Raw genomic sequence first — 19,577 nt, 5'->3', positions numbered from 1 at the left:
GCCGTCCGATCCTGAACCTACGGCTCTGCCCCACTTTGCTACTTTTTTTTTTCTTCTTTTGAGGAGGGAGCAACCGCACATGACTTTATGACTGAATAATTCTAAAAAAACTGAATAATTCAGAAGACTGAAGAGCGGGCATGTAGCAGCAGCAACATACACATCATGCAAACCATTCTCAGTCCAGAACGCGCATTCATCATCAATGACATCCACATTATAAGGTTACAATCATCAGGTACAGGCCACGGCGACAATATAACCGGTACAAACCAAAACATCAAATATAAACCATTGCATACAGTAACGACAGCAATGATCACGAAAACAAATTCATCATCTCAGTTCTTTCCTCCAGATCTACCACTTCATAGGCAGCTCTCTAAGCAGAGCTCTACAGGGTCTGCAAAGGATCGTCGTAACAAGGAACAATAGAAATAAACTCAAAATACCAGGATACATTTTTACGCAACATGTCTGTCCCCAAAACATGTCCAGTCCATGTCGCATCCCTTCAATCCGTCATCAACACGTATGTACAGCACCAAAAACCAGTACTGAATTCTCTTCTCCATGTTCCACCAGTCGTCACCGCCAGGCCTCGAGCCTAATCTCTTACTTCAACATTGTCCTCACCCATCTTCTTCTCCAGAGCCGAATCAACCATCTGTATCTTGTGTTCGTCTGTCTTCTCAGTACCCAACGTCATTGCATCGTGGTCGCCAGCCTTCTTCGAACCGCACACAGCACCCTGCTCCTCTGCATCAGTTTCACCAGCCTTCTCCGAACCGCACACAGCACCCTGCTCCTCTGCATCGTGGTTGCCAGTCTCTTCCAAACCCACAGCACCCTGCTTCGCTGCAGTTTCACCTCCACCCTCGCCAGATCCCAGATGAACCCTCTCTGCATCATGCTCGTTGCATTGTGAAAACCGTGCCTCAAGCGCCTCCAGACGGCGCCTCATGTCACCTACCTCCTGCTCCATCAAGAAGAGCCTCTCCTTCAGCGTCAGGTTCTCCTCCTCGAGGCGTGCCACATGCGCATCCTGGTCATACTCGTCGTCGTCCTCAAACACGTAGCCCCCAGCATCCTCCCCTCTCCCAGGGTACACCATCTCAAAGCGGCTGAGGTCATGGTCTAGGCGGCGCTCCACCTCGACGTGCTCCTCGACGTCACTGCCACTAGAGTTCCCCTCCTCGTCGTCGTCGGATGCAGCAGTGGCGTTGGGGTTGGCCGGCTGTGGGGAGCTGCGGAGGCGGATGAGGCCCTTCATGGAGCCGTAGCCGTCGACGCCCCACTGCGCCTGGGCCATGTCAGCGAGGCCCTCGCGGGAGGGGGAGAGGCGCGGGGTGGGGAGGACGGCGGGCGTGACGGGGCACGGGGAGACGAGGGAGGCAATGCCGCCGGAGCGCTTGGCCCGGATGATGAAGGAGGTGGTGTTGCGCGGCGCGGCGGCCTTGTTCTTGTTCTTGGGGAAGAAGTACTTGCGGGGGTTGGGATTGGGGTTGCTGCTCTTGAACCAGCGGCGTGCCTTGGCGCGGTTCTGCACCTGGAGGTCGCCGAGGGCCGGGGGCTGGTAGGCAGCGGCGGGGTTCTTGCGCTTCCAGCCCCGGTTGGGCGGGGGGAGGAAGGGCTGCGCGTTGGGAGCGGCGGCGGGGTCCTCGGAGGGCGGAGGCATGGCGGCGGGAGGCGGCGCCCCCCACATCGGGAACATCATCTGGCTGGGATCCATGGCGTCCTGCTCCTCTCCTCCCTTCCCTCTTGAGAATTTGTGATGGATCTTGGAATCAACCAAATCCCTCCCCACTCTCAGAAATGGACAAGGCGAGATTGCTTGATGATGATGCCCGGAAATTTGATCGAATCCAAGGACGAATGGATGGATCGATGCTGGAAGTCGTCCGATTCGATCAATTTCGCAGGCAAACCCTAACCCTAGCTCGAGAAGGGGAGGAGAAGAGAGAGGCGAGGCGGGTGGGTGGTAGTCGATGAGAATGAGACGGCAAGACCCCCAACCCCCTTTCCGCTGGTATTATATAACAGTGACCAGATTAAATAAAAAGAAAAGGAATTCGGGAAGAGAAATCGAGAGAGCCCACATGCCATGCGCTGCGCGCCAACGCTTATCAAACTAGCTGTATTTGTTATTTAGTGGGTGTTTGATACGAGGCGCTAAATTTAACAGTGTCACATCGAATGTTCGGATGTTAATTAGGAGAATTAAACATGAGCTAATTATAAAATTAATTACAGAACCCTGTGCTAATTCGCGAGACGAATTTATTAAGCCTAATTAATCCACCATTAGCAAATGGTTACTGTAGCACCACATTGTCAAATCATGGATTACTTATGCTTAATAGATTCGTCTCGTGAATTACACTCCAATTGTACAATTAGTTTTGTAATTAGTCTATATTTAATACTTCTAATTAGCATCCAAACATCCGATGTGACGGGTGTTAAACTTTAACAGGTTGGAGCCAAACAGGCCCTTAATTAATTAAAACCATCTAAACAAAATAATTGACATTAGGATACCTTTTGAACGCAAGACGTAGAAATAGGGAAAATGCATAATTTGAGCAGAATTATTAGATTTCCTCCAAAATTTCTATTAATCGAGGCATTTCATAGAAATTTTGTAGGATTCTTGGATGTCCAATTGAAACATTCCCAAGGGGGCCTAAACAGTTTTTAAACTAGGATTTTTTGTACATAGGTACATAGCACATACAAACATAAAACTTACCAAATAGGTAATACGCCAGTAAGACCACACTAATTAAGTCAATGTCAGTGCATGTACTGAAACACCAAGTCGTCTAAAACCACTTGAGTTATTTAGACAGTTTATTATAATAGTCCACAGTACTCAACCTCATTATATGGTTTTGAGGTACAAGGTTAGGCAGCTTAGGAGTTTTACATATTATATACTTATTCCACCTATATACAGTGTGACAAACTCCCTTGTTTTTGAGCATCATTTTCTTTTCTATCCTTTCACCTGATGTTCATTATGATCGATCCGACGCCCCCAGAACGCGAAAGGTACGCATATTATATATACAATCTGGCAGGCATGTGAGCAGAATTGGGAATCATTCATCAACCAATACTACGACGACTCCAGGAGCAGATTACACAAGGCCGCAACAGGCACTACAGACAATGCTAAATTGCCAACTTACTACATAGCAGCATAGCACCCCCGTCTCTCTCATTCACTCACATTATACTAGTCCAACAGAGTTGAAAGAGGAGCCACAATTTACACTCAGGAGGGGCCAACCATACAATGCTACCTATACTCACTCCTTGTTCCGTGTTGCCCGGTCTTTCTTGTGCCCGCCTAGAATGCGCGAGATCTGCAGGCCTCTGCTGAAGGCCTGGTTGAACAGCATCCTCGTCTGGAACTCCGAAACAAACGGGAACCAAGCAAGGAATGCGATCGGAGTGAACAGCAGTAGCCCCATGATGATCTCGTAGCCTCGGGCAAGTGCCTTGATTGAACCCCACAGCTGAAACTTTGTGATAGCTGGTTTGATAGCTCGCGCAATCTGAAGCCAACAGCACATCATGAGTCAGGGCCAACCCAACCGTCAACCCAACAAAACCAACCATGCATCGACAGCTACTTACCAGAAGCAAACCCCATCCAGTCGGCATGAACGCAAGGATGCAAACAAACATGTCCTGAACTGTCATGTGCGGGATTGCTATCAAGATTATGATGATGGAGATAAATGTTATGAATATCAGCCCCTTGATCAACCGGAACACAAGTTGGAACTCTGCACTGAATCTCCGCCTCCCAACTGATACAGTCTGTAAGCGTAGCCATTGGTTAGCAAAATTTCACGTCAAGGGCTTGCCTATTCGATCAAGTAACAGCCTAACCAATCCATTCTAATTTCTGAGCAGGTAAACATATAGCAAAACTAACTCTAGGACCCTCTAAACAAGCTGATTTGCAAATCTCTATGACATTTCCAGCACCAAGATACATACTCCCTCCGTTCCAAATTGTAGGTCGTTTTAGCTTTTTTAGGTTCGTAGATATTATTATGCATCTAGATATAGTGTATGTCTAGGTGCATAATAATATGTATGAACCTAGAAAAGTCAAAATGACCTACAATTTGGAACGGAGGGAGTAGCACATATAATTTACAAGTAGTTTTGAAATGCATTTTGCATGTAAACATCTCTAGCCAGTGTTACTCACAAGTACGCATCAAAATTAAACAGATCGAAGTGATAAAGAGCACAGGCAGCAGATTTACCTTCATCACGAGCAAAATCACAAAGATTACGACCCATGAGAGGCAATAAACCTGGAAAGACCATCAAGAAATGTTTAAGTACATCCAGTACAGCACTTGTTTATACAGTAAACCAGAAAGATATCTTTTAATACTAATGAGATGGGCAAATTACCAGAACGCTCTTTGTGTGCGTGGTGATGTTCAAATGATAAACAAGACCATACTGGTAGATAAAGAAGCGCAATGCAAGCACTATTTCAAGAATAATGCCACGCTTTCCAGAAAGTCTAAGAGGCTCCTGCTCTTTTTCCCACCATGACTCCCAACTTTTCTCTGGTGGTACACCAATACCCCCACGGTTACTGATCCACTTATTCCAGTCAGTCCAGTCATCCACGATTTTCTGCCACTCGAACCCAGAAGGATTAAACAGGAATGGTGCAAAGAGCCAGGTGACAACCATAAACCACATGGAGATCGTGATGAAAATGTACGCGATAGCTCCTCGGTATGACTGCCCAAATATTTCATACACAATAAGCAAAATCATCAGCTCGATGCCCTTGACAAAATGGCTTCGCGAGTACAGTCGATAATTCTCAGCAAATTTGGCATGGAACACCACAAATCCACGCCCAGTAGCTCTATATTCAGCTCCTCCGTGGAGCAGTGTGGTTCCATAGTAGTGAGTTTTGGTCCCAAGAGAGAATGTGAAGAACACGGATGCTAGTTGCAGTTGCATAAGTACGAAGTCACTCAGCGCAGTTCTGAATCCTCTCTCTAGACCAATTTCCATCATCATAGGCAGTGCCATCAAGAACCCAAGCTGCACAAAAGACTGTGAAGCTAGAGCAACCTGGAGAGGTTCATTGTGTATAAACCTCTTTCCAGTGGCTAGTGCTTCGTCGAGGCCACTGAGGACAAGATAAAGGCGCCCATAGAGGAATACATACACCGTCCAAACTGTTATCTGAGAAAAGACAGAAAAGGCTACAAAGTTTAGAATTAATCAACGGTCTGAAAGTTGAGAAGTCAAGGGAGAAGTGTGTACCATTGTGCTGAAGTAAAAACCAATAGTAGTGTAGTAGCAGGACAACATTCTGAAAAAGTCAAAACGGTGTCCAAGCCGGTAGACATCACGGCTCAGTGTCTGCTCACCATTACCATTTGCTATTTTTGCTTCAAACAGTGAAATCTGATTGAGACCAACGTCTCTTCCCTTGCCAACTTGCATGTATTCATGATGTGTAACATTTCCTTCGCGCAAAGTTGAATTGAATCCTGTCATCAAGCAACAAATATAGTATTAGCAAAATAATTTCCACATTTCAAGATTAAGCAATAATGATGGGTGGGGAAAACAATGGCGTACCAGCAAATATGTCCTCACTAAGATTGATAATCTTAGAAGCTTTGCTTACACCTCCTCTTGTGAGGTGGAAAAGCCGATCAAAGATATCAGGATGCCCATAATGAAATCGAACTCTGGATATGAACATGTTCAGGGCAAACAACAAAAAATTATTAAGTACTGACTCCTAAAGGGGAAATAAGTTAACTATGCAAATTTGACTGAATACATATAACACGCATTAAGATAAAAATCCCCAATAACTGTTAGTTCATTACTATATCATGACAAGAAATTCCAACATATTAATTATCAGGAAGAAACATGTTGCAAAAGAGTAAAATGAACCCACAAAACATGAAATTATATTGACAATAATGTGTCATAGAAATTTTCATAATAAGATGAATCACCTCAAAGGATTAGCAAGTACACGCTGTCCAATGGTCACAAAACTCGTTTCTTGGTTTGACATGAACCATGCAAGAGAAGAAACACTGTAGAGGATATCAAGAAAGTATACGGTGATTATCCAACTAAATGGCACTGATAAACAAATTCAGAAATTTAAAATAAATCTGGGTGTACCTGCCGGTGAAGATATGTTCTCTTACACCAAGTATTGATGGATATCTCACACCATCATGTTTCTTCAGAAACTCTTGCAACAAATTCCTCATTTTCAAAGTCTCCTCCATATAATGTTCCTATTATGATAAATTGATATAGTAAAAAAATGTCACAGAACCTGTTGCAGGGGTGGGGTGGGGGGTGGGGGGGATGATGCATACCTGATTCATATCGATGGTTTGGAGACCTTCACCACGCGTGAAAATTATGGCATGGTTCTGATTTTCTGGTTTTCCTTCACCTAGCATTGCATTCCCTGGAAGCTTTATCCTATATATATCCTATGCAGCAAAATACGAACAGATGATAGGTAAACACGTTTAACTCATTGGTAGTAAGAGATCAGGAAACATATTCATTCCAAATAGGTAGCATTATAGTATTCTAGACACCTAGTTATATTTCTATAAACCTCTCCCGGGTCTCCTTGCCTATATATACTTGTAACCCTTGCTCTCCTATTACTTGCAATCTATATACACTAGTGAAATATCCTAGACCAATTCAATAAAGCAATAGGTCATATTTCAGCCATTGCAACATCTTCTCAGCATACCTCAAAAGGCCAAATAAATTTAAGGATACATATAATGCCAATGTATGGTGAATACATAGCCACAAAATTTGGCTCTAGGATACAAAGTAAAAATTGTTTGGTTTGGATACAATTTTGGAATGAGCATATGGGTATTACACACCCACAGACTACCAAATACTAGCATGCTTAATATGTCATAGACAAAAGAGGAAGATCCAGTACACAGAGATGCAATGCAACAGTAAAAAATTAATAGTAGGAACGTAATTATATAATTTGATCCATATACAGTATATCTCTAACACTGAATCGAAAACCATTCCACAGTACCTGATCAAGTTTCTGGCCAGGATCATCAGGCTTCGTTACCGCTGCCTTCACCAATGCAGAGTAGTAAACCTTCTCTATTTTCTTATTTCTGTCTTTGCTAGGCTCTTCAACTTCATCAATATAGGCAACCCTAAGTGACGGGTAACTGCCAAAGAAAAAAAAATCCTTTCAATCATTTAGAAGCACATAGCGTCAATACAAGTAACATAAAAGAATGTGTTAAAATGGCCAAAGCAAATAAAACTAAGAACGAAAAAGATTAATTGAATTCCACAAAGGGAACAAAAATACTAGCCATGAAGCAACCACAAGAAAAAGAAAAGATTGAAAAAGCCACAGCATATTATTTAAGAAAAACTTCAAAACGGTCGAGGAATTGTTGCTGTCCTACAACCCTCCCTAGCCTTTTTGTACCCTCATATTCTTGCCCTATACAACATTGTAGTGTTAAGGAATAACTAAACTTAAATATCCTCTGGTGTGATTCATTGCTTCTACTCGCTTCAGAAGATATTGTCTTGGTTAGACTTGCTATGGGCTTCCACCCTCAAGTTATTTTGTCAACCACAGTTAAGTAGGAATCCTATACTTCTAGTAGGGTTGGTATAGATATCCTTGTAGCACACATCTTATTTTTTTCCAACATATATACACTCATACAGGCCAAAAATATCTGTATTACTTGTATCCTGAGAGAATACCATCAAAACACAATTTTGAGCTGTTTTACTCATAATCCCTTCCCCTGTTTTACTTGCTTTTCTCAGTAAAAAGAACATAGTCCAGCTGTGAGCAAGCAGGAAATACCTATTCATGTCAAGATGTTCAAGCAGAGTATTGATCTTAAATCAAGACTTACGTTGTCATCAATCTCAGTATATCCTGTGCGCGTGGATCACCAGATCGTTTCTGGATACCATATTGCTGGCATGATACAACATATGTGAATTTCATGTCAGCTATAGCTTTGCATTGAGTCAATAGCTGCGACTCATCAGATAACAGATCAGCTGCTCTGAAGCCTTCCATAAGATCTGAGAAAAGCAAGTAAAATCAATGAATTAGTCATGCAGCGTCCACAATATGGGAACAGGACCAGCTGTCAAGTACTCCCTCCATTCTTAAATATGTGTTATTCAGGACAAGCAAATTAGTTAAAAAAATGAACTAAATTGCTTGTCCTGAACGTCATATATTTAAGAATGAAGGGAGTATACAGAATGTACCTTCATCTCTGGCCATATCAAGGAAAGCTTGAAGGACTAAAGCTTGTCTGTAGTACATCATCCCTCTTACTGTAAGAAAGTACAATGATTATTAAATCAATCAAATTATACAACATGTACTATATAAAATGTTTTGTTGAGAGAAGACAAAAACCAGTTCTTGTCAAAGTTTGTCCCCGGTATGATGCCCAAAGGCGAAGCTCCTCTTCAGATTGCTCAGTTTCACGGAGTTCCTCTTCATTCTTGCAATCCACCCTTTGAAGAAAATTGTTCCATTCATCTGCAAGGATGTTGAATAAAAACATTATGTTGATGATCAGAAGAATTCATGGATTGAGGTGTGTTTATTCACAAATTAAGATATTAATCAAAGAACCTGGGTAGATTTTTTGCAAGTAGAAAAGGATAGAAACTCCATCCTCATTCGGTTCCTCTAGCGCGTGTGAAGAGAAAAGAACGTCTTCTTTATAATAGGGAGTCAAGACACTGCAGTAATCAGCCAGTGAAGAGGCAACAGACAAGGGACAATTAGAACATGAACTATAACTCTAGTTAACAGGAGTTTGGAAGAGGAAGCCATATGATGGGAGCAGATGAATAGAAATGTATCGGTATAATTAGCAGCTGAATGCTAAACCTGGGGTACTCCTTTCTCCAAAGAGAAAAGAGGGTAGGTTTTTTTATCAACTGAAAATAATATTCAATTACCAGTAAGAACACACAAGCTAGCTAAGAATGGTACAGTGCAACATATACTTAATGGGTAAAACTTACGAGAAGGGTAACATTTGCCGCACTTTTGGAGCCCTTGGCATAGACATAAAAAGAGAATTAGCAAAGAAAGATATCCTCCTTCTAGCATCCAGGTTCGTAGGGACATCCATAGCTGATTCCTTCACTGTGAGCAGAAGGTGAAGCCTTTTTATCTGAAACCAATAAATAGGCATAATCACAAAAATAGTAGTTAGCTTTGTTATCAAACATGTGTCTACTTTTAACGCAACAAAATAATAAATAAAGCTGGACAAGAAATCGAACCTTTTCAGTCCATGCTTGTGTTTCCTTTACAGGAAAATCAATAGCTTTTGTGAACAACTGAACTTGTTGATCAAGTGGTGTAATTCCTTCATATCTTCTATTATTTCCACCATGTATTGATTCCAGTAGTCTGCTCAAGAGATAATAATAGATATATCAAAAGATAATACAATCAACAACCACCAAGAATCTAGTATGTGATTACCAAAGATATTGATGAAAAAATCGGGCATGTGGCTATGTCAGTGATGGCTGATCCATTATGAACAAAATTACTGTTTCGTCTATCAAGAACAGTGTGATGTTTCTGTAAAATGAACTGCATATTATGGAACAATGCTATCAGAGGAACCAGCAAATTCCGAAGGACTACAACTCACCAAATTCAAGAAAAAGAAACAACTTCCATTACACCAAATAACCAATTCTCTAACAGCCATTTCGCACCCAAAAAAATATAATATCAGATGTTCCCCACTATTGTGTGAATTGCGCATGAAAAACAAGCTCCCCATAAGTTAAAACGAAACATGCATATAGGAACAAAACTAACAGTTAAAGGCTACTCTGCAAGTTTGTACAGTAGAATGGTAACTAGGTTCGCACCCACTGAGCTGCTCATCCATTATGTCCCTTGTAACCACTTCGAGCATATCCTGAAACAATATGATGACCTGACCCTGGTCTTCTATGTTATTCTTTTGCTGCATTGAAGGACTGAGAATTATATGATATCCACACTGAACACTGATAGAACAATGATAACTAACTTTATACCAGTAAGTCAAGCAGCTCAATAAACTTCTTGCTCAGAGTAGGAAGGTTACTCATGTTCAGCTCTGTTATCAGAGTGTCACCTGCTATATGCTCATCCACCACATCGAAAATCTTTTGTATGACACTGAAAATGTGCCATAATATATTAACTTTATCAACTGGGTTCAGAATAAAATCAAGCTTTAACAGCCAAGAGTGTCAAACGTACTCTCTCTCTCGTGGACCAATCACTAGAGCGTATATGATGTTTTTGAATGAAGCGTAGCATTCCTTGATAGCATAAGTAAAATATGGGTCTGATTTCATCCTCTTCTTTAGATCACGATCTTTTCCTCCACTATCTGCTGCCATATCCAATGCAATCGGAATCTGAAATACAGTCAATAAAAGAAAATGAAACACAAAAGCTCGTTCCACCAAAATAGATAGCAGAGAAATTGGAAGCAAACAAGCCACAAGAATATATACCTTGCTGGCAAGCAGGAATGGTGGCCATTGGATTATATCCATATCACGGTCTTTGCAGTATGGAACAAGTAATAAGTCTTTCTCTCTGACGTTTTTTTTAAAAAAAAAGAATCATAAGCAACAGATTGGCAAGAAGGCAAACAGGGAAGCGGAAGTCCATATATGCATGGGGTAAAGATTGGATGTTGCACCTGTTATTTATCAGATCTTCCTCGCGAAAGCTTGTGATAATTAGATTCCAAATCTGAGCAAATCTTGCTGCTATTTTTTCTTCTTCTTTGGTGCCCTCAGGTGTCTGAAGCAATTTGAATGTGCCAGGTGATGGAACAAAAGAAAATTGTGTCTAAGCGATTTAAATGTAAATTAGATCTGCTTCAAGTAAAGGTTGTAAAACAAGAATCCACACCTTAGAAGGTTTACTGGAGAAAGCAGCCCGGAATCCTCTCCTCTTGCTTGTGTCAGATGGAATCAAGCATTGATTGAAAGCCTTAGGCAGAGATTCAAACCGAGATCTCAACATTCCCAATGTCCTTATCTGACCTCATGAAACCAGCAACAGTGCAAAGTTACTTAGTTCACTTATTAACAATTGTTAATGCAGAACCATAGAAAAGTATAATACAATCCAAAAGCTCCATACACATGAAACAAGCTAGGCATTCACACCACAAAAGAAAGATGCTTGAGCAGGTTAAAGATCCTATCAATTTGAATAGCGAAATGCACCCAAAAAAAAAACTCGGAAGGAAGTGATTCTTATATCACAAGAACACATCCACTGCCACCATCATGTACTGACGTGCTGCCAATCTCAAAAACTGGTGCAAATAGTCACAAAAAGTCTGATAAAATTTAAGAACATCAACTCAATTAATCTATGATGCTACAATTATTTGATCCTTAAGTTGATGCACACTGAGACAGAAAAAAAAGGGAGACAAATTCTGCTGAAAAAAGATATCTACAAATAAAAAAGGGAAATGAGAAAAGGGTATGTTCTAATTCACTAATATTAGCCTTGTTTGTTTTCTCAGATATGAATCGTATTAGAGTCAGATATGTTCCGATCTTATTTTTCCTCAGAAACCTAGGAGAGATAATAAAATACAAAGGAGGGGTCACAAGGATCCCTTCCCATATAAAGTAATTACATGTGTGCCACTCAGAGAATATTTAGACAACCAGAGCACCTAAATGTTCCCATCTTAAATCCTTACTTGTTATAGTGCAGGAGAATAGCTAATAAAATAACATCTCACAGCGACACAACCCACCCCAGTCTACTGAATAATAAAGCAGGTTATTGGTCGGCTTTACTAACCTCACCAAGACGGCGACAGGCCCCATAGATACCACCAACTATTGTTGAGAAAATTGCATACCAAATCTGAGTATCCATGAAATAGACCTGAAGCACTCAAACAACGCAAGTCAGAATAGGAGCATGAGAAGCTACTGCTCAACACAACAAAAGAGGACAGGAAGCATACAAGAATGATAGGAGCCCAAAGCGCAATGACAACACCAATGTTGTTATTTGCTGCAGATTAAAAAAAGTAAGTAAATATCAAAATATCTATAAAAGATCATGATCATTTCAGAGGTATACCATGGGGGAAAAACTCGTGCCACTTAAATGTTCGTATTGGCTCCTTCATTATATCTTGTGTTGGCTGCACAAGTGGTTTGATCTGGAGACAGGTACACAGGACAAGATGAGTAACCAATAATTGATTATCAGCAACAAAAGGAGGGCAATGAATGGTACAGCTCTCTATTCTAAGCCTCCCATTGATGAAACAACACGCATGGGTCCTAAAATTCACACGGAACTCGAATGCCTAAACTTTACAAATTTCTCAGGTACAACCATCTACAAATTTCAGAATAGTATGCAGTATAGTTGGTTCGCTTATGGAAAACAAAAATGTTAATACTTACTTATGTCCATTTTGCAGAAGGTCCATCAAAGTGCAATGTTAATACTTATGTCCATTTTGCAGAAGATCCATCAAAATGCACTAGTTAAAGGACCCACTAACAATTTACACTTCCGATTATACTTATGTTGCATGTGGATCTTAGTATCATATAATTCTCTGTAATTGTCATCTCTATAGCGCCCACCATGCATCTAAAGAATCGCCGAAATACCTCACTGTACTACCTCCTGTTAGAATGAGGGACTTATATAGGAATTTTAACTAAATCCTTCGGATTTGGATCCAGATGCCCCATCCAGACAGGCTTAAGAATGCGTGAATATACTCATGTTTATGTATAATATAAAATTAAAGATATTAGTTCTGAATCATACCTCCACATAAAAGCTCACAACCAATTTTGTGGCTAAAAGCAAGACCCAGAACATCGTATACCTACAAGGGAAACAACAATCAGGAAAGGCCTTCAATGGAAGGCCAAAAGGAACGAAAAGCTCAGATGGGAAACCATACTTGAACAGGGAGAATGCGCCTTCATGCATTCCTCTTCCAACAAATAAGCGAGGCTGTAAATTTTTGTATCTTATTACTACCTAAAGGGTCAAAAGAACTAAATTCGGCTAAAAAAAACCAAACAGAAAAATACCTGCGACCACCACATCATGAATGTCACAACCTTAAGATTTGATCTCTCGAGGGCTCTCCTAATCACAGGGAAAAGAAATAGCACAGCCGACAGTATGTTTGGTGCCAAGTAAACCACAACTGCCAAAATGTACAACGATGGCTGATTCTGGCCATCACCAAGCCAACTTTTAATTGTTCTTGCAAGGCCGGTTGGATTCTGCCAGGTGTATGCATAAGTTACAGGCAAAATCACAACCCAAGCAGCAGCTGATAGTAACTTCAAGATGTAACGTAGCTTAACAACAAGAGACATGTTTTTTCTTGCTTTCCAGCTCAAGATAATGTCCAGGATTGCTGCAGTAGAAAATATTTATTAAGTGACGAAACAACAACTTCCATAGCTTAAACAAAGACAATACTACTCCAATTTCATGCTAAGTAAATTATGTTGAGGAACTTGAATATATATCAAGTAAAAAAAAACTGATCCAGAGTTTTAGGCATATCTTTTGGTTCTACTATTTTGAGATATGCGCTCAAATCCCCTCATCATTGTTTCAGCAGACCTTTTAACTGTATTGCCACAGCAGATAGGCAGAAGCTCTAGCTGTTTGAATATCATGATCAATTATAAGATGGTGTATACTCATTGGCCCTAGCACATAACAGTCTTGTTCGGTAATCACAGTTCATGAGAATGAGTTGACTACGTGGCACCTCGATAATACGATAATCCCGACCATTGCTACAAGGCAACGAGTTGCAAACATAGTTTCCTGACAGTGAGTTCCAAGATTTAATCGACCTAAAAGTATCACCGCCAATTTTTCCCTTTTGTTTAATGAAGAGTGGATTTGACATTACTCAGACACCACAAGTAATTCTCTATGCTGTTTACAGCACAGCAGCCATCCACTGTAGGACCCAGGCAACTTCTATCTAACTTGACATGAAACTACAACCCTGGTCAATAATAGCACCAACTGCATATACCCATCAGTCTGTCATGATATAAAAAGGCGCCTAGAGAGAGTGCGGAGGGGGCCATACCTTGACCCAGTTTCAGTATAGCAGCGGTAATAAATATGCTCAAAACTTGTTTAAATACTCCTCGATCAAAGATATCACTTGGTGTGCCACCATTCCAAGCAATTATAATCATGGCCTATGTAAAAGATAAAAGATAGAATACGTAAGAGCAACAATAAGGGGTAAGGAAACAGAAAGCATCTAAAATAAGTGACCAAAAGAACTTGAACAAGAAACAGAATTGTAAACCTGTAAAGATAAAATTAAGAAGCTCCACATCCTATCAAAGCTGCGGAAGATGTGCCAAAATGACCGTACTTCGACAAAATTGACTTTTCCCATCCAATTGCCATTAGCAACAGGTCTGTCCTCCTGGACCAAAATAAGAAACATCAGTACCAACTATCAAAATAGTGTACACCCATGTTTAACCAGCTCTTGTCTGCTCTCTAGGCTAAACATAAAGGCTGAAAGCTAGAAACACGCAGATGAATCATCCCTTTCCTACTGCTAAAAACGATGTTTGCATTAGAACTGAAGTTTAGCATAGACTCAAAGCCCTTAATAAGGATCATTGCTAAATAGAAGGTCGAAAAATACTACATGGGGAACAAAAAAAGAAAGCAGCTTACATATAGTACCATACCTGCATTGCTGCATAGCAAAGCACCTTTTTACATTAACAGCAAAAACATAGTAAATAATATCGGGTGAATCTTGTTTGACAGATGTAAAATCAAGCACGCTTTACAGTCCCATCCTCGGATGAAATTTCTCTCTCAGAAATAGTTAAAACAAATGTATATTCACCGAATGCTTCTAGTGTAAGGTTTATGGAATGATATAAAGGTGTCTGGCTTTTATGAATTCTCTTAATATGATACTCATGTAGCAAATATCACCTAGCTGCCCAGCTCAAACATAACTGAATGCACGAACATAAAGTTATTCATTATCACAAGGGACATACCCCATTCACAGGGTGACGACGATCATCATTTGGAGTCTTAAAAAAATCTGCATCAGCTCTCATAGGCCATCCCAATCGGAAGCAATCTCTTGACCTGAGCAGCGGTGCAGAAATAATTGCATGTGTTTCCTCAATAAAGCAGCACACGCAACTATAAGGAAAGTAATCAGATCAGCACTCACCAAAAGTACTCATTAAGATCATCGTAGTTTCTCCAGTGTGAGTGCTTTGATTTTACGATCTTGCTCCTCTCGGCTTCCTATGTAAAAGTTGCAAAGGATGTAACTGTGCTTCAGAACATAACAATCGCCAATGGAAATTAAGAAACTGCACCTTCTCTATAACTTTGTAGATTGGAGTCACAACTTTCTTCAAGAAGGCTTCTTCTTCTCCACCATAGGCTGGTTTGACATTTTCACCAGTTGTTGGGCTCACATTTCCAGCCAGCATACCATATAGTTCAAAAGCCATCTGTTATGAAACAGCAAAAGACTTTTTAACAGTCCCTAATAATAATCTAACATCAAGACTTATGACTGACAATACTGTAACGTCACAAAGCCAATCAATCGTGAGCAACAAGCAGCCTTGGGAACTAAACACATATGCGGGCATATCCATCTACACAAGTTCATAACAGCCACAAAGGAGCATGAAAGGCCAGTAAGATTAGAGATGCAATGTGGATGACTCATTTGCATGTTTGTCCTTGTACCAAAGCAAGGTTGCACCCAGCATACACTCTCTCTGATAGGCAACAAGAACTGGGAAGCTTTATTAGGCAGCAATGGCGCAGGAGCAGATTGGTTCGCCCTCCCTGGGAGGCTCTGAACAATATCTCTACTTCTGCTTACCTTTCCTCTAATGTGGCTCGGCTTATATAGAGCCCAGCCCTGTTACAGATAGAGATCTAATCTCAACAAACTCATCTAATCCTTATCCTAACAACTAACTGACCCTGCTAACAACCTGAAAAGATCAGGCGCAAGGATCAGGCCCAGCAACAGCTGCTGGCGCCTTTTTCCTGCGGCTGTAAACTTTCACCACAAAAGAGTCCACAACACTCTCAAACTGTGGAAGTGAACAGAGTGTGATTATTCATAATATGCCAACAGCTTTGTGAAAGTGGAGGTCAGATAAGCTAAACACCACACTGTTTCTGCATCAAGTTTTGTAGTAACCAGACAATTACGTTAGAAGAACTAACCCTTGTTAGATTCAGTTCACTAATTCAGTAAATACGATGACATATACTTAGTTTGAATAGCTCAGAACTGGACATACATGATGATAGATGTAGCAAAGACACTCTGGCATGAATCTCAGATTAGCCGCCTCGCCCCATATAAGCAGATAAAGACCCATATAGAGGAGCTTGCGTTGCTGTACCTCCTGTTGGATAGTCGGCAACCTAGAATGGAAATGATCCACTAGTAAGTCAATCGGTATTGAGAAGAGCATATAACTGCACCTCTTCACGGGACCATAAGCGCATCATACCATAAGCTGCTTTTGCGGCCAAGATATTTGCACCATTTCTTGTAATTCTTAAATAGCTTCTTCATTACTGTGTCCAATGCTCGGTCATCCAACTGAGAACATTTGCCAGCACGAAATGGGTAAATGCCACAAACATGAAGGCATCTAGCACCTCATGTGTTTACATGGTACTGATCGATAGGTATACCTTTGGTTGTTGGTCAGGTTTGGGAATCTGTCTGATGTGAACGTTGGCAAGCAAGAGTATGAGATGCTCCCTTTGATTGGATACATTATCTTTCTGCAGAGTGATGAGCAAAGTTAGAGAGCATGGATTCATTCAGAGGTTGCAAGCCATTATGGGCACGATTATCTGATACGAAACAAGAAAAAGATGGTGAAGAGCCATCCCAGTGTGATAACCTGGAATCCAAACATGGCCTGAAGCCAGCCAAGAAGATCCGCGTCGGGTTTCTTTTCGTGTTCCTTGGGCCATGGCAGACCTCTGGTGTTACGAAGAGCATGGAAAGCAGCTTGGATCTGCACGCATAAAGGCGACAGAGGGCATAAGCATCCCCTGAGACTATGATAGCAAGTTGATACGAAATAGGTGGCAACCTCAGGGTAGCGCATGATAGCCTGGTTGGCGCTGTCAGGATCGAGCGGGAGGATATTGTACGGGAGATATAACTTCTTCTTTTCCTCGACTTGGTTATGCGTCTCCAGAATCTGCAAGGGGCGGTTGACGGTTGTGTTGTGTGAAAAGGGAATGAAGGAAAAGGAGCTGCGAGCAACTAGAACTGAAATGGCAAGAAAGGCAATGGTAGTTACCGATTGATCAACTTCGATTTTCTGGGAGACATTGACGGCTTTGAGGACCTCGAAGAGCACGGCGGCAGTTTGATAGGCTTTAGTGAGCTGAGCCCTGATAGATGATAGCATGCAATTGAGTGATTTAGTTTAGTTGCCCAAGGACGAAGAGAAGACACACTATGCACAAGAGAGCGAGGGGGCAGACCGGTCGGCCTTGTCGGCTGCATTTTGGAGCGCCTGGATGTACTTCTTGTAGTAGTGCTGGTAGAAGCTCTGCATTTCTCTGGCGTCACTCTGCTTGACCCTGCCCTTGAGCGTGGGGTCGTTCTCCCTCTCGAGCCTCTGCAGGAGCGCGGTTTTGAACTGGCGGACACCTCGGCCGCTGGAGGTCGGGTCGAGGCGATGCGCCTTCTCGAAGGCGTAGAAGCGGCCTGGATTTATTTATTTATTTTTGTTAGCGGTCAAAGTTAATTAATCAATGAGAATTGGAAGCAGCAGAATGGTACTCACATAGGTAGGCTACTCTGGGGTTGCTTGCCTCCACCTCGTTGGCCACCCTTAGGATGGGCGCGATCTCGACGAGCGAGGACGGGACGACCTCGCTGTCGAAGATGGACTCGCCGAGGTTGCCTGCGGTCTGGGTGCGGAGGATCCTCCTGGGTCCAGCGCCAGCGCCGGCGGAGGCGGGGGAGGCGGAGGAGGAGTCACCCCCGGGGGCCATCCTGCGCCCCCCCGAGGAGGACGCCATGGCTCTGCAATGGATGGGGTAGCAGCAGCAGGAAGAGCCTGTGGATTTGGGACGGAAGCAAGCGAAGCAGCAGCAAATTGAATCAATCAATCTGGTACAAGTTTGAGACGAATTTTGAAAAGGGGGGAGAGGGAGAGAGAGCGCTCACGAAGCCCTAGTCCCTAGGACGGAGTGGGGAAAGTGGGGGGTGGGGGGTGCTGGTGGCGAAGAAGAAGAAGGGCTCGCCGCCGCCGCTGCTTGCTGCTGCTTTTCCTCCTCCTTTGTCCGGAGTGGCCCTCCCAAGCAAAAGCAGCAGCACTAGCCTAGCGGTGGTAGTGGGAGTGGCTGGCCTTTCCCCCCAACGCTCAATTTCTTTCTTTCTTTCTTTCAATTGCAAGCAACAAAATTCGAAATGCATTACTAATTTTTCCCTAATTATTATTATTATTATTTTCCCTCTTGTTTCCGTCCTTTATATAACGTTATTATACTCCTGTATCAAACAAATTGCATGAGTACCGGCTTCTCCTTTTTGTGGTGAGAAAGAAAAGAGATAGGTGCTGTGCACTGCCCACTGCTGGAGTGCAGTAGTACAGATTCCATTCCCATTCCCATTACATTTTCCATTGCATTGCATGCAACAAGCAGTGTGGACTTAGGTCTTGTTCAAGTTCTATGTGATCCGATCCTGTCTAACTTAGAGGTATTTGGATACGAGGTGCTAAAGTTTAAAAGTATCACATCGAATGTTCGGATGCTAATTAGAAGGACTAAACATGAGCTAACCCCTATACTAATTCGCGAGACGAATCTATTGAGCCTAATTAATCCATGATTAGCACATGTTTACTGTAGCAGCACATTGTCAAATCATGGACTAATTAGGTATTTGTCTCGCGAATCAGACTCCATCTGTGCAATGGGTTTTGTAAATAGTCTATGTTTAATACTCCTAATTAGTATCCAAACATCCAATGTAACGGGTACTAAACTTTAGGAGGTGTATCCAAACACTCCACCAGTAGAAGTAGCTCTTCACGGAATTTTGCTACATTCTCCTCCTAACTACTTTTTTTTTTCCAAGGAATATGAGTAGCAGGAGAAGAGAAATAGGTTTTAAATGCAAACATGGCATGGTTGGTGGGTGTCACCAAACACAAGAAAACCAGAGTTCCCTCGTCCTGGGTACGTTATTTACGTGGCGGTAGGTCGGCCGCCGGGTATGGATATGACTCATTGCTTGCCTGCCTGGCTTTATAGCGAAGCTACCTGACTGACCTTCTTCCCTGCTACTCCGCTCCGCTACACTAGTAGGACCACAAGTAGTAAGTTTTTCCTTTTTTTCCTTTTAAAAAAACAG

General features: G+C 42.0%; 2 protein-coding genes across 2 annotated transcripts; both read right to left on the bottom strand.

Annotated features, from left to right (window-relative positions):
• Positions 1 to 178: 178 nt before the first annotated feature.
• Positions 179 to 2,018, bottom strand: LOC101767102. Its single transcript, XM_004954481.3, has one exon. It carries the CDS (start codon positions 1,730 to 1,732, stop codon positions 608 to 610), a length of 1,125 nt encoding a protein of 374 aa, XP_004954538.1. The 5' UTR covers positions 1,733 to 2,018; the 3' UTR covers positions 179 to 607.
• Positions 2,019 to 2,824: 806 nt separating this feature from the next.
• LOC101765589 (callose synthase 3) lies at positions 2,825 to 18,547 on the bottom strand. The gene is made up of 42 exons (XM_012847644.3): positions 18,387 to 18,547; positions 18,001 to 18,276; positions 17,696 to 17,921; positions 17,509 to 17,602; positions 17,296 to 17,406; positions 17,101 to 17,217; positions 16,886 to 16,978; positions 16,699 to 16,790; positions 16,483 to 16,609; positions 15,532 to 15,669; positions 15,381 to 15,457; positions 15,199 to 15,292; positions 14,478 to 14,600; positions 14,250 to 14,364; positions 13,219 to 13,553; positions 13,086 to 13,138; positions 12,947 to 13,007; positions 12,239 to 12,320; positions 12,120 to 12,169; positions 11,951 to 12,037; positions 11,036 to 11,164; positions 10,821 to 10,924; positions 10,630 to 10,714; positions 10,370 to 10,530; positions 10,162 to 10,285; positions 9,991 to 10,088; positions 9,385 to 9,514; positions 9,121 to 9,272; positions 8,723 to 8,832; positions 8,501 to 8,626; positions 8,347 to 8,415; positions 7,980 to 8,154; positions 7,121 to 7,265; positions 6,414 to 6,533; positions 6,211 to 6,329; positions 6,036 to 6,119; positions 5,644 to 5,756; positions 5,323 to 5,552; positions 4,444 to 5,241; positions 4,290 to 4,340; positions 3,646 to 3,831; positions 2,825 to 3,563 (listed from the first exon to the last, which is right to left on the bottom strand). Exons 2-42 carry the CDS (start codon positions 18,236 to 18,238, stop codon positions 3,315 to 3,317), a joined length of 5,871 nt encoding a protein of 1,956 aa, XP_012703098.1. The 5' UTR covers positions 18,239 to 18,276; positions 18,387 to 18,547; the 3' UTR covers positions 2,825 to 3,314.
• Between the last annotated feature and the right edge of the window lie 1,030 nt (positions 18,548 to 19,577).

This window comes from Setaria italica, chromosome I, assembly GCF_000263155.2.
Source record: "Setaria italica strain Yugu1 chromosome I, Setaria_italica_v2.0, whole genome shotgun sequence".
NCBI lineage: Eukaryota > Viridiplantae > Streptophyta > Magnoliopsida > Poales > Poaceae > Setaria > Setaria italica.
This window is presented reverse-complemented; position numbering and strand designations above follow the sequence as displayed.